The sequence below is a fragment of the Lucilia sericata genome, unplaced genomic scaffold, assembly GCF_015586225.1.
Source record: "Lucilia sericata isolate MDLA Ls3-8-SP2 unplaced genomic scaffold, ASM1558622v1 Contig000292F_arrow, whole genome shotgun sequence".
NCBI lineage: Eukaryota > Metazoa > Arthropoda > Insecta > Diptera > Calliphoridae > Lucilia > Lucilia sericata.
Window position 1 is genome coordinate 159,813 of NW_023994317.1, and position 20,116 is coordinate 179,928.

General features: G+C 28.4%; 1 protein-coding gene across 1 annotated transcript in view; it reads right to left on the reverse strand.

Moving 5' to 3' along the window:
• Positions 1-9,262: 9,262 nt before the first annotated feature.
• LOC119603307 overlaps positions 9,263-20,116 on the reverse strand; it is a 69,143-nt gene continuing 58,289 nt past the window's right edge. Inside the window, exon 7 of the mRNA XM_037955307.1 lies at positions 9,263-9,491. Coding sequence (XP_037811235.1) covers positions 9,275-9,491 — 217 coding nt within the window. The 3' untranslated portion in view covers positions 9,263-9,274. The remainder of the gene's footprint in view (positions 9,492-20,116) is intronic.

The window sequence follows — 20,116 nt, forward strand, 5'->3', positions numbered from 1 at the left end:
AAGTTATTTTTAAAATTTTAAAATATACTCATGGTGTAGGATATTATATGGTCGACCATGCCCGTCTATACTTTCCTACTTGTTTTTTATTAGTTTTTATTTCAAGAACTTCTTTAAAAATATATAACTATTAAAGAAAAGTTAATATATCTTTAAATAAATTTATTACATTTTATAAAAATTAGTATAAACATTTTTGAAAATTGTTAAAAAAAACGAGCAAGTAATTGTATGGTAAAAACATGAAATATTTTTATAAACTCCTTAATTTTTCATCGATTTTTATAAAATAAAATGTTTAGTTTTTATGTACCTACGTGATTTTGTTATTAATGAATAAAATTAAATGCTGAATAAAATTATCTTTCTTGTGTTAAGATAGGGGGCAGAATGAAATTTTTGTATTGTAAATTAATTTGAAAAAATAGTTTTCGACCATATCCCCAGCAAATTAATTGTTTGTAGTTAGAACTATACAGGTAGTTTTAAATACCTGTAAAATAGCTGTTTATGCATAAAAGTGAGCATTTTAGAAGCAAATAGCTCATATAATTAAATGTATTTTATTACAGTACAGCCACAATTTTAGATTTTGGGGAAGGATCCGAGATATCAGAAGTCGAGCATAGAATATGACGTCGAATTAAAAAATTGTCAGAGGGTGAAATATAGCTACAGTCAAGCCATAAATATTGATATATTATATGTTACAATCGGACTTAAAATGGCGACGTTATATATAAAAAACAAAAAGGGCGGTATTTCTAGGCGTGGCAAAAAAATATTTTTTATATTTTTTGAAATGTTATTAACATATCTTTAATCGTAGGGGGTGACTGACTCAACTTTTTTTTTCGACCCACCCTAATGTACATTATACGTTATGAAGGCGTTTTTTTCATAAACCATTAAAAATTGCTAAAATTTAATGGTTTATGATCAAAAACTATTTAATTTATATATACAGACGTTTTATAAAATTAGTTTTAATAATTATCTGAATTATACACTAGAAATGTATAAAAAGATGAAATAGCCATATAAATTGTATGACATACCCGGGTATGTTGGGTATTGATGTACGTAATTTTGCTCGGGTATAGACAAGACGGTTAAACTTTTCTACGACGCACAATAAAAAACATACATTTGCATATTTGGATTTCCCTGGTTATTATACTCAGAAAAAGTTTCAATATATTATGTACTTATTAAGTATTATCAACTATTTTCATTCGACTAAAGTTAATAATATTTTATTACATCCTGTAACAATTTTGAAAAAAAAAACCTTTCACACATAGAAAAGTTGATATGTATGTAAAACTAGAGTCCGTTTATAGTAATTTTACATACTCAGTCTTTAATAATCAGCTCTTATGTCCTTATAAAAGGACTTCAAAGTTCCAAGGACTTACAATTTCAAACAAATATTTTAAATATTTTTATGTATTTTAGACAAAAAATCTAAAAAGAAATTCAAATTAAAAAAGGTCTCATTTTCGAAATCAAAATTTTTAAAAACTTTTTTATCACAAATTTTCTTTCAGCTTCCATTTCTTTTTTAATCCTGATGAATTGAAATAAACAATATTATTTTGTAGCAGAGATTCTCAGCTTCATTTGATATTAATATTAATAACTTAACTTAATTACACAGTATTTTTAATGTAAGTCAAGTCCTCCAGATTTGGTTTGAAAATATAGAGTACGAATATACTTTTAGTTTTCCACGATCACTTCGTTAAGTTATGTGAAAAAGCGCTATTTTTGAGAATTTAACTTTAAAAAATCATAAGTTTTCAACCGATTTTTAAACCTGATATTTTGTTTTAAAGATACATGGTCAAATATCTAAGTTATGATCATTTAAGGAAAAAACTCACAGTTCTTTAACAATTTTGAATTGGATAGTAGTTTAGACACAATTTTTCTACAAGATAAGTCAAGAACTCTCTCTGGGTCAAAGTTTGACCAACTTTTGAAATCGATGTCTTCCGATCGGGATAAAATCTGTTTCATTTTTAGATAGTAGTTAAGACACAATTTTTCTTCAAGTTCGGTAGAGAGCTCTCTGAGTTACAGTACGTCAATGTTTGACTAACTTTTGAAACCGATGTTTTCTACAAGATAAGTCAAGAACTTTCTAAGATACAGTTGGTGAAAGTTTGACCAATGTCTTCCGATCGGAATGATATTTGCACCAATGTTAGTCCTATTGGATGCTAGTTTAGACACAATTTTACAAGTCTACAAGTTCAAATCTACAAGTTCGGTAAAGAGCTCTCTGAATGAAAGTAGGTCAAAGTTTGACTAACTTCTGAAAGCAATATTTTCCGATCAGGATGAAATTTGCACCAGTGTTAGTTCTACTGAATAGTAGTTTAGACACAATTTTTCAATAAAATCGATCTGAGTTACAGAGGGTCAATGTTGACATTTTGCCAAACATGTGTTTCATCTCATCTATGTTACTTATTATCTACTGTTAGTAGCAAAATCTTTAGGGGTATTTCAAAAAATTTTGAACAGGTTTTGTACTTTACCATTTCCGATTTTGTTTCTTTGTATAAATAAGATGTTTAAGGGGCTTATGTCAAATTTAATCCTTGTTGAAAAAAAATCCTACAAAAAATGAACTTTGAACCTCGGTGTATTTCAAAAAATTTCGAACTGGTTTTGTACCTTACCCTTTCCGATTTTCATGAAACGTGGTATACACATTCCTTGTATAAATAAGAAGTTTAAGGGGCCTTATACGATTAAAATCATACAAATAGTTTAGAAATGCTTGTTAAAAAAAATCCTAAAAAAATATGAACTTTGAACCTCGATTATATCTAAACCGTAACGAATTTAGACATTTTGGAGAACTTTAAATTTCGTATTTACACGAAGAGTGTGCGCCGAATTTCATCGAAATCGGAGGGGGTCATGTACAACTATTTGTTAGAAAGTTTTTGAAATTACCCAGCTATTTCTTTAATCTTTTAGAAAAAAATATTTAAAAAGTTTCAAGCTCTTTGGACGCTTAGTGGGACGCGAGTGGGATATGCAACCAAAATAAATGTTTTGTAAATTTTTAGCAATTGGACTATTTTGTATTTTTTTCCTAATTGTGTGTACGACATTCTAAAAGCTAAAAAAATAAAAAATCTTATACTGAGAAACTAGACAAGATATCGGTTTCAAATTATTAATTAACAGCAATCTATATTAGAAAACATTAGTGCAATGGAATAATAATGCACATCTCAAAAATATAGTGCTTGAAATGATATACAAACTAAAATGTGTGGGAAGTATCCTACAGTACGAAAAGTGCCAATTGACAACATTCGCATGGCACATTTCTGGCGAAGTATAATTCTAAAAGTATCCGTCTGCATTTAATAAAGCATAAAATGCAAAAAATAACATGTTATTCATAAAAACAATTAGAGCTTTGTATGAACAAGAGATCAGTAGCTCAGTGACGAGAGCTTTTAACTACAAATCGATAAGACAGCAAGTTCAACTACAGTTTCAGAATTCATTTTTTATTTTTTTCTTTGGAGTATTTAAACTAGTGAAATTAATGGAAACATGTTATGCATAAATTGTCAATTGGTCACTTGCACTGACATCCACAGTGACATTCACCAATAAAAAACATTGCTAGTGGGTTAAAAATTCACAAGTGGTAGTTCTTAGTGGCTGTTGATATCGCCGTTGATGAACTAGTACTGCAGATTAAATCTGCAGTAACAAAGTCAAATGAAAACATCTGATTCCCTATTTTTCAAAGTTTTTACATAAAAATAGTTCACTAATATAATGCGCCTTGCTTGTATTTTAAGAAACATTTTAAAAAATTCAAACATTAAAATTTTTAATCATTATATTTTTTTTAATAGGTGTTAGTTTCTTTGCATTTTGCTTTTAGACAAAATCCCATCCGTACTCTTCAATACAGCATTTTTACCATGTAAAGACAGCTTTAATATTATTCAAATTTATTTAAAACTAATTAAAACATTTATATATTTTTAAAAAATTTTATTTTATTAAATTTCGTAATTTTATCAAACAAATATATTCGTATGAATATAGTGACTAAATAAATCGATAATTCCTTAATCAATTAATTACCGTATATATTCATTTAATGAACAATTATTTTAAAAAAGACAAAATAAATAAATTATTAAATACTATGAACAATGATAAATAAAATTTAAAAAATAAAATAATGAAATTATAAATAAATAAAGTATTTAAAAGAAGAACTTACAGTTGTTTACTATTTAAATGTATTTTTAATTAAGCTGCAATAATAAAGTCAAGCAAATATAGTAAAATAAATTTAAAAACTACTTATTATAAATTTCAGGAAAAACAAAAGCTCGATTGCTATTCGACTACAACATTGTAAATAACCTTGTGAGTGTATTTTAGTAGTATCCCAACAAAAACTTATATTAAAAATTTAACTCATTTTAACACGGCGATGTTATTGCAGGTCAGTATATAACATGCTCGCTTACAAATAAGTGCTTAAATAAGTCATTACATATAAGTAGTTAAAAATTGTATTCTTTAACGCACATATGTACATACGTGTATATGTAGTATATGATTATGTATGTATATCTAAGTCATTATTACAGTAATGCCGACAATATGTAGTAGTCATTGAAAAGTAAGTTTTTGTGTAGGTACTTACAAGTCATTACCAAGTTATTGTTGGGATATTATATAAATCTTTTCTATTCATTATAATCGTATTCGATTGTAGTGCTATATTGTTGAAAGAAAATACACAATAAAATTTAATTACACACGTGTTTGCTGTTTTTTTTTAACATATTTGTTTTACAATAATATAATGCCTATTTATATAATCCTAAAATAATATAAAATAAAACTAAACTAAACTATTTACAATACAAATAAATACAATGCAATAATAATAAAATAAATAATAAATAAAAAATCATTGGCCTATATACTTTTTTTAAAACAGACTATAACAAAAAAAAAGTTGAAAAATGCTAAAAAAAGACCATTGAGAGAAAATCCTTTTTTTTCAATAAAAAACTAATATAAACAACAACTGATATGACGAGTATTATACTCATATCTATATTATTTTGTCAAAAGGAAATTCGTCCTTTTTTTTGGCTTTCTTTAAAAGTCGTCCTAAAACAATAAAAAATTGCCTCTGCTATTTGTTGAAAAAGGGGATAAAAATAAAAACAAAACAAATTGTTAATTTTTGTGTTAAAGAGAAAATACAGATAACAAAATACGAGACAGCTTAGTGTCAAAAATGAAATTGTTTGATAAGGTTTCAGGCCATATAAGAAAATAATACAAATACCGACAATAAGTAAGTATAAAAAGCCTAGCAGCAAATTTCTTTCTAAATATTTTCGTTTCTTGATAAAAGCAAAAAACAAAATATATATATAAAAAATATTAAAATAAATATTTGACCAGTTAATTTGCTGGTCACAGCAAGAGACATTTATATTTTACTTAAATAAGTATTTGATTTTATTAAATGTCAATATTATATTACAAGGAAATAAAAGGATTCTTTCCGCATATTCTTAACACAAAAAATATTTTGTGTTTAAAAAAAAAAGTATGTTATTTAAAGAGTTTTATGCCTATACAAAATTCAACATTAAATTATCATTCAAAATTGTAAATTTATACTTCCTTTCTAGGAATTTCATGCCTGGTCTAACGTTCATGGTCTTATGTTCATCAATTCTGGAAAAAAGCTTCAAAGAAAGATACATACTATCCATAAAGTCTTCATAAATAATGAGTACTTTTTCAAATGAATCAAATATTCAAGGAAAAATTGTTAATCATGATTATTTCAATGTTAATCGATACTAAGTATCAAAATTGAAAGAATATTTCAATGAAAATACTCATTATTTAAGAAATTTGTCTATGTATACCCAGCAAAACTTACATTGTAAAGTAATGGGTAAAAAATCAGAAAATAGCCGGTTTTAACTACTTATTCATTAGTATTTTAACTCATTATTTTTTAACATATTTACAAACACTACTTACATAAGTACTTACAAATAAGGAGTTAAAAAGTTATTTCGTTTTAAAAATAAAAAAATTGTTCACACAGAATACGAACCTGGGCTTCTTGTTGGTTAGTTCTCTCACTTACTCACAACACCACTTCTTAGTTCTTTTATTGTGCGTCCAATAATGGTTTTAACCAAAAGCTATTTTCTTTCTGTGTGTGTGTGTGTGAAAAACAGTTGCTAGTACTTACTTATCATTATAAGAGTACTTTAAAGTAATGTAGACGGTAAGTAGTAGATATTGCAAAGTAAATGGTTATGTAAGTACAAGCCATTACTCAGTTTTTGCTGGGTATTTATGATTAATGAAAATATTAAAAAATGTTTTCTAACATCCATTCTACTTAAAACCTTAGAATGATAACTTTGTTGAAAGCAGAATAACGGATAAATACCCGAATTTTAAGCAATATGCTTATTAGAGTGCCCCGAGAAACAGCCTTTTTAAGAGTTTCATGTAGGAATACCACTCAATCGATGCGTATTAATGTACTGAACACGAAAAAAATAAAAAAAATATATTTTTTTTGGAATAGTCCTTAAGTTCCCTACCAGCGATTGAAAATCCTGACCTCAGTATAATTTTTGAAAAATAAAATATTTATGATTTTTTCGAAACGGGTCTCAAAAATTCCGTAATTTTGAGCTAATTACGAAAAAAGTAATTTTAAATAAGATTTAAGCTATTTTCTTTCTGTGTGTATGTGTGTGAAAAACAGTTGCTAGTACTTACTTATCATTATAAGAGTACTTTAAAGTAATGTAGACGGTAAGTAGTAGATATTGCAAAGTAAATGGTTATGTAAGTACAAGCCATTACTCAGTTTTTGCTGGGTATTTATGATTAATGAAAATATTAAAAAATGTTTTCTAACATCCATTCTACTTAAAACCTTAGAATGATAACTTTGTTGAAAGCAGAATAACGGATAAATACCCGAATTTTAAGCAATATGCTTATTAGAGTGCCCCGAGAAACAGCCTTTTTAAGAGTTTCATGTAGGAATACCACTCAATCGATGCGTATTAATGTACTGAACACGAAAAAAATATATTTTTTTTGGAATAGTCCTTAAGTTCCCTACCAGCGATTGAAAATCCTGACCTCAGTATAATTTTTGAAAAATAAAATATTTATGATTTTTTCGAAACGGGTCTCAAAAATTCCGTAATTTTGAGCTAATTACGAAAAAAGTAATTTTAAACAAGATTTTCAAACGCAATTGGGGGAACTGAGGACCTTTTTAAGAAATTGGTTTTTATTTTTCTCGTATTTAGTACATTGAAACGCATCGTTTTGGAGGTACTCCTCCTATTAGGTAGTCCACGGGACACCCTAATGTACATATGCATATTTATATAAAAATTAATGATTCTTGGAAAATGTTAATGCATTCAAGGTATCAAGTTTAACTTATCTTAACCCATTAATGCCCACAGTTACATATACGTAACGCAAATTAATTCGAATTTGGACTCGAAATGCACAGAAATGGAAAATGCAAAGTTACCTTTTTCTGATGGATAGGTTAACTTAACATGTTCTTAACGATTAGAAATTGAATTTGAGTAATTTTTGCCTATAGGAATGTATTTTTGGGTTATTTTGTAAAGTGTCTATTTCATAAACCTGCAAAAAGTCATATTTTTCGAGGAATGAATTCTAAGAATGTTAATAACTTCTATGTAGTTAGTTTTTAAAAAAAGTTTCTGACGTAAAATTTTAAAGAAGTAATTAAAGTTTATTCCCCAATTGTTTATAAACATATACCATGTCCTTGCGGAGACTTATAAAGAGAATAATAAAAGTGTTACGTATATGTAACAGTGGGCAGTTCTCAGTACTTTTTGTCCCCCTCTACATACGATATAAATAATGAACAACTTGCTTACTTTTTTATGAAATCTGCCCGAAAAATATTTTTTATCAGAGGAATGGGTTTTTAACGTAATAAAAAACAATATATTTTCTTGAAATATTGATATTTGATGACAAGCAATATATTTTTAATGTAAATGTTTATATTAAATCTTCCTTTCGTAGATATTTTAAATTTTTTAAGGATTTCTGTAAAGGATATGCCATTTGACCGCATTAAAACTTGTTCAAGGCACAGTTGGTGAATCTTAAAAATATATTTTTACTAGAAAATCGGAATATAATTGCAATTAACCTTCAAAAATTAAGCATGGGATGAAAATGATGACCATTTTCTTGAATTATAAGGGAAATTGCAAGGATTCTAGCGCCAAGGACCTTTGGTAAATGTACGCAAAATGTGTAGTGTTAGTCAATATATCTGATTCTCCAAGAAAATATACAAATTTCTTTAAATTCATGAATTGACATTACATGAATTACAAAATTCCACGGATTAAAATTTTATACTTTTAAATTATTTTTTATTTTATATGAAACAATTTTGTATGATGCACCAAATTAGCTAATCCAAGCTTAAAACTTAATAATTAATCAGTTTTTTACGATTTTTTTGTAAAATGATGTAACTTTTACTTAAAATACTTAAGGGACAAAAATTCGTGGGTAATGCCCACTGTTACGTATACGTAACGTCTTCTAAAATCCAAACAAGGCAAGATAGAAAAATTTTTTTAATTGAAATCGGTTTATATATACAAGTAAACTGTCATATCCAAATTTCACATTTCTACCTTACGTAGATCGCCGTGGGTATTAATGGGTTAAGACCAGACATGTTTTAATGTAAAAATTTAATTGTGTTTAATACATCTTTTTCTTCAAAGAATTAAATCAACTTTTAAATCACTCTAAAATTAGACATAAACATATTAGAAAAAAATAAATAAATATAAAAATAGATAGATAAATAAATAGATAGATAAAATAAATAAATAAATAAAATATTAAATAAATAATAAATAAAACTAATAAAACACAATCTATACGAAACTATGGCTGTTATTTTGTCGTTGTTACTTTTCGCTATACGAAAAAAAGATAAATATTAAAATATGAATAAATAAATAAATTTCATATCATCCATCAATCAAAAATTTCTACAAGTTGAAATATAAGTATTTGCCAAATATTTCATTCATTTTCGTTCTCACTACATATATTATTCTAATATTTTGTTAAAGCTTCCTTTTTTATTACAAACATCATCATTTTTTTCTCGCTAGATTGTATTCTATTTGTTTGTCAATTTTCTCGCTTGTACCAATTTGTTAATATCATGATAAGTGGAGACCATTGCTGGATTTTCGAAATCTTTAAATTCAGTACATTTATCAAATGTTTTTTCACAATCAACGCCATCCTGTCCATCCTTGGCAGCACGCATATACTTAAAGAAACGCAATATATCGGGATTGTCTGATGTGGGTTTACGCAATTCATTTAATTCACTGTATAGAAAAAAGGAAAAAAAGAAGTAATAAATTAAAGACAAATATTTAAATAAAGCAAATAAAAGAAATAAAGGTTATGTAGTTTGTATACATATTCATTCCAAATATTTAACGAGATATAATCGACTTTAGTTTTATAGCTTCTTTAGTCAATATCTTAAAACTAGGGAAATAAAACAAGCAAGAATATACAGTCAGGTATGGCAGACTATATTAAAATCTACACCAGTTATGAGTATATCTAAAATGTGGTTTACTATATTTTCGATATATCTAGTCTATAGTCTAGTCAATAGTCTAGTCCATGGTATAGTCTATCGTCTAGTCAATAGTCTAGTCCATGGTATAGTCTATCGTCTAGTCCATAGTTTAGTCCATAGTCTAGTCCATAGCCTAGTCTATAGTCTAGTCTATAGTCTAGTCTATAGTCTAGTCTATAGTCTAGTCTATAGTCTAGTCTATAGTCTAGTCTATAGTCTAGTCTATAGTCTAGTCTATAGTCTAGTCTATAGTCTAGTCTATAGTCTAGTCTATAGTCTAGTCTATAGTCTAGTCTATAGTCTAGTCTAGTCTAGTCTATAGTCTAGTCTATAGTCTAGTCTATAGTCTAGTCTATAGTCTAGTCTATAGTCTAGTCTATAGTCTAGTCTATAGTCTAGTCTATAGTCTAGTCTATAGTCTAGTCTATAGTCTAGTCTATAGTCTAGTCTATAGTCTAGTCTATAGTCTAGTCTATAGTCTAGTCTATAGTCTAGTCTATAGTCTAGTCTATAGTCTAGTCTATAGTCTAGTCTATAGTCTAGTCTATAGTCTAGTCTATAGTCTAGTCTATAGTCTAGTCTATAGTCTAGTCTATAGTCTAGTCTATAGTCTAGTCTATAGTCTAGTCTATAGTCTAGTCTATAGTCTAGTCTATAGTCTAGTCTATAGTCTAGTCTATAGTCTAGTCTATAGTCTAGTCTATAGTCTAGTCTATAGTCTAGTCTATAGTCTAGTCTATAGTCTAGTCTATAGTCTAGTCTATAGTCTAGTCTATAGTCTAGTCTATAGTCTAGTCTATAGTCTAGTCTATAGTCTAGTCTATAGTCTAGTCTATAGTCTAGTCTATAGTCTAGTCTATAGTCTAGTCTATAGTCTAGTCTATAGTCTAGTCTATAGTCTAGTCTATAGTCTAGTCTATAGTCTAGTCTATAGTCTAGTCTATAGTCTAGTCTATAGTCTAGTCTATAGTCTAGTCTATAGTCTAGTCTATAGTCTAGTCTATAGTCTAGTCTATAGTCTAGTCTATAGTCTAGTCTATAGTCTAGTCTATAGTCTAGTCTATAGTCTAGTCTATAGTCTAGTCTATAGTCTAGTCTATAGTCTAGTCTATAGTCTAGTCTATAGTCTAGTCTATAGTCTAGTCTATAGTCTAGTCTATAATCTAGTCTATAGTCTAGTCTATAGTCTAGTCTATAGTCTAGTCTATAGTCTAGTCTATAGTCTAGTCTATAGTCTAGTCTATAGTCTAGTCTATAGTCTAGTCTATAGTCTAGTCTATAGTCTAGTCTATAGTCTAGTCTACAGTCTAGTCTATAGTCTAGTCTATAGTCTAGTCTATAGTCTAGTCTATAGTCTAGTCTATAGTCTAGTCTATATTCTAGTCTACCGTCTAGTCTATAGTCTAGTCTATAGTCTAGTCTATAGTCTAGTCTATAGTCCTAGTCTATAGTCTAGTCTATAGTCTAGTCTATAGTCCTAGTCTATAGTCTAGTCTATAGTCTAGTCTTAGTCTAGTCTATAGTCTAGTCTATAGTCTAGTCTATAGTCTAGTCTATAGTCTAGTCTATAGTCTAGTCTATAGTCTAGTCTATAGTCTAGTCTATAGTCTAGTCTATGTCTAGTCTATAGTCTAGTCTATAGTCTAGTCTATAGTCTAGTCTATAGTCTAGTCTATAGTCTAGTCTATAGTCTAGTCTCTAGGTCTAGTCTATAGTCTAGTCTATAGTCTAGTCCTATAGTCTCATCTATAGTCTAGTCTATAGTCTAGTCTATAGTCTAGTCTATAGTCTAGTCTATAGTCTAGTCTATAGTCTAGTCTATAGTCTAGTTCTATAGTCTAGTCTATAGTCTAGTCTATAGTCTAGTCTATAGTCTAGTCTATAGTCTAGTCTATAGTCTAGTCTATAGTCTAGTCTATAGTCTAGTCTATAGTCTAGTCTATAGTCTAGTCTATAGTCTAGTCTATAGTCTAGTCTATAGTCTAGTCTATAGTCTAGTCTATAGTCTAGTCTATAGTCTAGTCTATAGTCTAGTCTATAGTCTAGTCTATAGTCTAGTCTATAGTCTAGTCTATAATCTAGTCTATAGTCTAGTCTATAGTCTAGTCTATAATCTAGTCTATAGTCTAGTCTATAGTCTAGTCTATAATCTAGTCTATAGTCTAGTCTATAGTCTAGTCTACAGTCTAGTCTATAGTCTAGTCTATAGTCTAGTCTATAGTCTAGTCTATAGTCTAGTCTATAGTCTAGTCTACAGTCTAGTCTATAGTCTAGTCTATAGTCTAGTCTATAGTCTAGTCTACAGTCTAGTCTATAGTCTAGTCTATAGTCTAGTCTATAGTCTAGTCTATAGTCTAGTCTATAGTCTAGTCTATAGTCTAGTCTATAGTCTAGTCTATAGTCTAGTCTATAGTCTAGTCTATAGTCTAGTCTATAGTCTAGTCTATAGTCTAGTCTATAGTCTAGTCTATAGTCTAGTCTATAGTCTAGTCTATAGTCTAGTCTATAGTCTAGTCTATAGTCTAGTCTATAGTCTAGTCTATAGTCTAGTCTATAGTCTAGTCTATAGTCTACTCTGTAGTATAGTCTATAGTCTAGTCTATAGTCTAGTCTATAGTCTAGTCTATATTCTAGTCTATAGTCTAGTCTATAGTATAGTCTATAGTCTAGTCTATAGTCTAGTCTATAGTCTAGTCTATAGTCTAGTCTATAGTCTAGTCTATAGTCTAGTCTATAGTCTAGTCTATAGTCTAGTCTATAGTCTAGTCTATAGTCTAGTCTATAGTCTAGTCTATAGTCTAGTCTATAGTCTAGTCTATAGTCTAGTCTATAGTCTAGTCTATAGTCTAGTCTATAGTCTAGTCTATAGTCTAGTCTATAGTCTAGTCTATAGTCTAGTCTATAGTCTAGTCTATAGTCTAGTCTATAGTCTAGTCTATAGTCTAGTCTATAGTCTAGTCTATAGTCTAGTCTATAGTCTAGTCTATAGTCTAGTCTATAGTCTAGTCTATAGTCTAGTCTATAGTCTAGTCTGTAGTCTATAGTCTAGTCTATAGTCTAGTCTATAGTCTAGTCTATAGTCTAGTCTATAGTCTAGTCTATAGTCTAGTCTATAGTCTAGTCTGTAGTCTATAGTCTAGTCTATAGTCTAGTCTATAGTCTAGTCTATAGTCTAGTCTATAGTCTAGTCTATAGTCTAGTCTATAGTCTAGTCTATAGTCTAGTCTATAGTCTAGTCTATAGTCTAGTCTATAGTCTAGTCTATAGTCTAGTCTATAGTCTAGTCTATAGTCTAGTCTATAGTCTAGTCTATAGTCTAGTCTATAGTCTAGTCTATAGTCTAGTCTATAGTCTAGTCTATAGTCTAGTCTATAGTCTAGTCTATAGTCTAGTCTATAGTCTAGTCTATAGTCTAGTCTATAGTCTAGTCTATAGTCTAGTCTATAGTCTAGTCTATAGTCTAGTCTATAGTCTAGTCTATAGTCTAGTCTATAGTCTAGTCTATAGTCTAGTCTATAGTCTAGTCTATAGTCTAGTCTATAGTCTAGTCTATAGTCTAGTCTATAGTCTAGTCTATAGTCTAGTCTATAGTCTAGTCTATAGTCTAGTCTATAGTCTGTCTATAGTCTAGTCTATAGTCTAGTCTATTGTCTAGTCTATAGTCTAGTCTATAGTCTAGTCTATTGTCTAGTCTATAGTCTAGTCTATAGTCTAGTCTATAGTCTAGTCTATAGTCTAGTCTATAGTCTAGTCTATAGTCTAGTCTATAGTCTAGTCTATTGTCTAGTCTATAGTCTAGTCTATAGTCTAGTCTATTGTCTAGTCTATAGTCTAGTCTATAGTCTAGTCTATTGTCTAGTCTATAGTCTAGTCTATAGTCTAGTCTATAGTCTAGTCTATAGTCTAGTCAATTGAACATTTCGATAATGTCATCCATTGACTAGCATTTGATTGTCTCTTTGTAGGGAATAGTGTGACGATTGAATCGTCATAGGACAAGCCCATGTTTAATGACCTGGGTAGTCTGATGGATGGGGATCCCCCTGATTGGTGAGCAACAAAATTCTATGGCCAACAAATTCGGTCGTGACAAGGAATCAGTGTTCTCTGTGTAGATATTAATATTATAGAACGAGCTCTAGAGCATTTGAGAAAGTCATTAATTTATTGCAACAAACAAAAACTTATAATCATTTTTGCATCATCAAAAAAATTAAATTCAAATAGAAAAAACCCCATATCATATCACTTTATTTTTATTTTTCTGAAAAATTTTTATTTTAAAATTAACTTAATTTTTTTTGCAATATTGTAATAAATACTTTTTGCCACCTGCAAACTAAATGTAGCAATTACATATAAATACATAGATAGTAATAGTGTAATTACGTTATCGGATCTATTAATGATCTGCAATGACGTTAACAATTTAAAATTTCACAGAACTTAAAAAAGCATTCTCGAAATGAAAAATGTATCAAAATTGTTCTTTATTAAAAGAATTTATCAAAGAAATTAAAAGTGTATGCATCAATATTATTTTTGTAGGTTACAAACTTTACGATAAACTCATAATTCTCCTACTCACTATAATGATGATGAAAACATTTTACAAAGATTGATTCCTCATTTGTTTTTTTAAGTAAATATTTTATATTTATTTTTCGTTGTTTGTTTTCAGAATTGTGCTGTAAGTATAAATGTTGACAAGTACATTACAGGCACTTTATTATTTTATTTATTATACTAACAAAAAATATGGAAATGTATATTGATTTTGTCATTCCGATTGTAATACATACATCGAAATATTAGTCGAAAATGCTGAAAAAATTTTGCACAAATTATTTGTACATACCCGGAAATTATATTATAAACTATGAAGGATATTGGGGTATATTTGAAGGAACCAAAATCTCTACTAAATTTCCTAAGGATCGGTCTATATTTGATCCTATTTTCTATATAATTAAGAGGTATTACAAATAAATCAGTTAAATTTAAATGATGGTAAAAATTTTTTTAAGAAATTAATCACTATTTCATACTCTGCGGTCCACTCGGTCCACAATTGACCTAGGACCCCATGAAAGGCTCTATCCCGAAAATCGTAAATAAATAATTTTAAAAGTTATTAAATCGTGGTAGAAAATAACAAAAATATCATTTCACAAAATCCATATCGTCACCTGAAATACAAGAAGGTTGATTGAAACAAGAAGGTTGATTGATTGAAAATTGGCCACTGCATCAAAATACATGTTGTTCCAAATTTTTAGAACTCTATTGTCAAAAACACCGACTTTCATTTTTCAAAATCCCCTATAAATTTATTACATTTGCTTTGAAGTTGGGTACATAAGATTCGTCATGGCCGAATATAACTTATTTACTTGTTTTTTTTTTATTTTATTTTGAAAATTTCTTATCAGACCTTCAATTCTTTTCATGTGTTTATTTTACGTAAATTGTGTATTTTATACAGAATTATTTATGTAAATTTTGCCTTCAACTAGGTTTAACAGGATAAAAATTTAAGGATTTGTCAGCATCATTGTGCACATTTGTTGGCTAGACAAGTACAGATTTACTTTGTATAAGTATGGACGTGAGGCGGAAAATGATACGATATTAATTTTTGTATGTATATTTTACTTTGAAATGTCTGCTATTTATAAAATTTATTTTTGGATTAAAAAGTTCAATAGACTTAGTTAGACAATACAACAACTTAATTGCTGCCACTAAATGTTTATAAAAGAGTTAAGCCGTCATATAGGTAATGTGTCCTTGTAATTGTAGATAAAGCAAAACATATTATCAAAATTGTGTAACCCTTACCGATAATTAAAATGGAGACACCACATAGAGGATAGGATCAAAAAGGTACATCGCTGTTGGGCGATATGTAGGAGAACTATAGGCATGAAGTGGGCTCTTAGTCCTTCTATGACACATTGGTTTCATAAAAGGGTAATTAGACTAAATCTAGCTTATGCTTCAATAATCTAGTTGACTTCTTTGGACAAAAAGTGTAATATCAAACTACAGCAGGGAGTTCATCGTACATGCTGCTTGGGTACAAGTGGTGCCATAAGCACAACGTCAAGCAAGGAACTTGAAACGTTGCTAGATATTCCACCCATTGAAACATATTTAAGATGTGAGGCGGCACTTACAACCGAGCGGCTCATAACTAGATGAACTGTTAGAAGACACGTCATCAATGTATACTGGACACATTCAGACAAGACTGATCGCATACCAGACACAGAATATGTCGGAAACTTTAAAACACTGAACTCAGAATCACTTTCTGAGTCGATGTCCGTCCGTCCGTCCGTCTGGCTGTCCATATAAACCTTGTGCAGGTACAGGTCGCAATTTTCAAGATATTTTGAGGAAATTTGGATCATACGTGTTTTTCGGAAGTTTTCGGAATGACGAAGCCTATTGAAAATGGTTCAAATCGGTCCATTATTTCACCTAGCCCCCATACAACCCTACCCTCCGAAAGGGGGTTTTAAGTTCATAATTATGTTAAATATTGTAGTAACTCTACAAAAATCGGCAAAACTTAATTATATATACGTCTTAATAATGCAACAGATTTTCGTAATTATCGGACTTTATTTGACCCTAGCCCCCATACAAAGTCCCCTTCAGAAAATTATTTGAATGTCCAAAATTACTTATATACACAAATATCTCGATGAAATTCAGCACAAATAAATATTATCTAAATATAAAAATATTTACAAAATTTTATCGGACTTGGTCCATATTTGCCTCTAGCCCCCATTTAAAGCCTCAGAATATTAGTTTTTCATCCATAAATTGTCTAAATGTATCGGAACAAGGTAATATTGAAGATATATGCTTTATTATGAAAAATAAATCACATTTAATATTCATATGGTCGCTCACGCCCATATCTGCAAAACAGGTTAGTTAAACATCATATATATCATTATAAAGGCCTCAGCTTTCACTTTTAAATCCGTTGAGAAATTTAAAATAGGTTGAGATTCAACTAAGTTACTGATTTATAAGTGTATTTATAATGTACGAATCCCGTTTTTACCCGTATCTTAAGATTTTGAAGGTGTTTGGCAAATTTTATTTATATTTTATTAAATTATTCGAATAAAAACTTTTATTTGTTATTATACGAAATCAATCAAATGGTTTCTGGCTGCTTGATCTTCAATTTTTTTTTTTCAAATTAATTGTTAACATGCACACAACTGTTATTTACCACTGTAAATTCATATATTTCATTTCATACAGAACTATTTATTTATATCACATGATTTATAGAGAATGCGTTACACGTGACAAAACATAAAAACATCATTTCATAGAACTCAAAGCATAAAAAAATAGATGGAATTTAGAAATAGTAAAAACATTTATTGGATAAAAAAAACTGTGTCAGTAGTTACAGGGACCATGGTTACAATGCACTATGGTTCAGACGAGACCTTTTTATGATCAAAACTATAAAATTACTAAAATATATTTTCTGTGGTATTCTAGACTTATATTTTTAAAGGTAATTCTCAAAATTTTATTACAAAAAATGTGAAAAAATCAATGTTGAGCTGCACTCAATAAAAGTCTGGCATCTGAATATCTCCATATCGTTAGATTTTCCACATATCATATCCTAAAATTCGAATAAACCCTGTTTTTGTTTATAACCATAGTGCAATGGTGTGACCTAAATAGAAACAGTTTGTGACTGACAACTTTTCGCATTTCAATGACAATTAAAGTTGATATCAGATGTGAGAGATTGTATGTTTTCCTATTACTACAGAAAAGGAAATTCAAGGAATTTATACAAAAATTTTCTGAAAATCTAAAACTTCACATAACATTCATATTTTTTTTATCCCAATCCTAATGTAACATTATCACACTCAATAATTCAATCAGTATTTAAAATAAATTTTATTAAATTTAAACATTTAAAGTCATGTTTTTGTGATTTGTATTATGTATAGAGTAGGTCTATGTAACTGTGAGTTATAATCAGGGAAACCAAAATATGCAAATGCATGTTTTTTGTGGTGCGTTGTATGGACTCATGGATAAGATATTTATACGTTTCAGACCAATTTAAGAACTTTGGCATCGATTTGTTAGATCATATTTTTGCATATTTTACCCATAAGAGCATAACTTTTCATGATTTGACTTTTGTAGCATATTTAAGGCATATTTTCGAGTTTTTAGAGCATACTTTACTCTTTTAGTGCATATTTTAAAGTTTTTCGCTTATTTTCATTTTTGTACATTTTTAATTTTCTTTTCAAAACTTTATTTAAAAAAATCAAATTTAAGTTTTTTTATTTTTTTAATTTTTTAGCCTATTTTACAATTTTGAAAAAAAAAATATTTTCTTTGTAGAACTTGAAAACTGCAAAAAATACATTAGTCTCATGAAAACCAATGTTATATTTTTTATTCAATAAAGCATTAAATTTTAAATCGGACATAAAACCGATTACTTTGGATTTTATGACACCAATCCATTTTTATCGTTTAAAAAACTAGTATTGATAACACTGTAAGGGCCAATCTTTAGGTGAAGGATTAGTGATTAAATTAAAATTAATCCTCGAAAGATGTTTTTGAGTACTCAATTAGTTAATTTTGTTTGCAAGTTTAAGCGCCCAATGGAGGTGGTTTAATCTTAAGCACGAAATGCAAAAGTGTAAACAGCTGATGCAAAAAAATTAATAAAATTTTTATATATATAAACATTAAAATGTTCTATTTATTGATTAGTATAAATTATGGACACTTCAAAATACATTTTTTTGTTTTTAATTTAAGTTTTCATTAATTTTCATATTCATTTTTAGATTAACTAATCTAATTATTAATTGCCATTTGATTGCCAACTCAAAAACCCGGTCTAAGTATGTCAAAAAGACACAGAAAAACGCCGAGACACCTAAACTTAATTTTGGGTCGTAGAATCTAGTGGCTTACTCCGTTTAGAAAATTTAGGTCAAAATCGGGAGATATTGTGTTTTAAAGTATGAACTGTTATGAGGTGATTTTTTAATTTTTAAATTTTTGAAAAAAGTTTTCACGCATAGACATACGAACTAATTATAAAAAGCTAAATATATGTATATGCATAATTAATTCATAATTTGCTATGCGTGAAAGTTTTTTTAATTTAAATAATCAAAAAACACATCAGAAACAGTGTAAACTTTAAAATCCAATATCTCCCTATTTTAACCTAACTTTTCAAAACGGAGTATGCCACTAGATTCTACAACCGAAAATTAAGTTCACGTGTTTCGGTGTTTTTCTGTGTGAAGCTATGAATACAATTGGAAGAAATGTGTCAAACTTTGTCGTTTGAAATATGTTTTTTGGGGACCAAATGGCTTCATGTTATTTATTGGTTATCTGAACGTAAAACAGAGTTCTATTAAACTAGTTCTTCAAACTATCAGATGAATCAATTATAAAAAATCTAGTAGGATGAAATATGACATTAAATATTTGTTATTTCATTACAATTTCAGTCTTTTTAAGCTTTTCAATGTTAAAATATAATTTAAATAATTATTTTTGGAGCATATATTTTTAAATTTTAAGAGCATATTTTGAGTTTTTTACGGCATATTTAAAGCGCTTAAAATACTTTTTTAGAGCATGTTTTCGGTTTCCCTGGTTATAATCGAAAAAAAATTTTTACAAAACAATATTTTAGCAGAATTTTTCAGTAAAGACATTGATAACCTTGACATGATATCTAAACAATGAATATTTCATAGAAATAAAAAAACAAAAACAAAAATATTTTGTAAATTTTGTAAATAAACAACAAAAGAATTTAAAAAAATAATCCATCCCAATAAACATCGATTCAAACCTGTGAATATTTTTGAAAATTTTCTTAACTAAATAATGTATTTTCCAAATTGTTTTCAAATTTTAAAGTTTAGCTTTTAAATAAACATGATAATTTCAAAAAACGTTTAAAAAAATATAATGTATGATATTTATAAAATTTTCAAAGTTTTGTTTTAATTGAACTTAGAAAAGTTTCTTTCAAAAAATAAATTATTTTAGAAAAATAAAAACAGAACATTTTTTCTACAGCAAGGGAGCGAAAAAACGTTAAATATAGGAGAAATAATCGGAGATATAAAAGAAAAATATGCTAAAATAAATGTATGAATGTTTTATTTTCAGGTGATGTAAAAAATATATATGAATTTTGCAATAGTTAGCATTATAATTACACACAGAAAACAGATCGATTGGAAATCGTTTACCATGATTAATAGTTAGTTAAATTTATTAAAATTGTATAGCTGTTATTGAAAA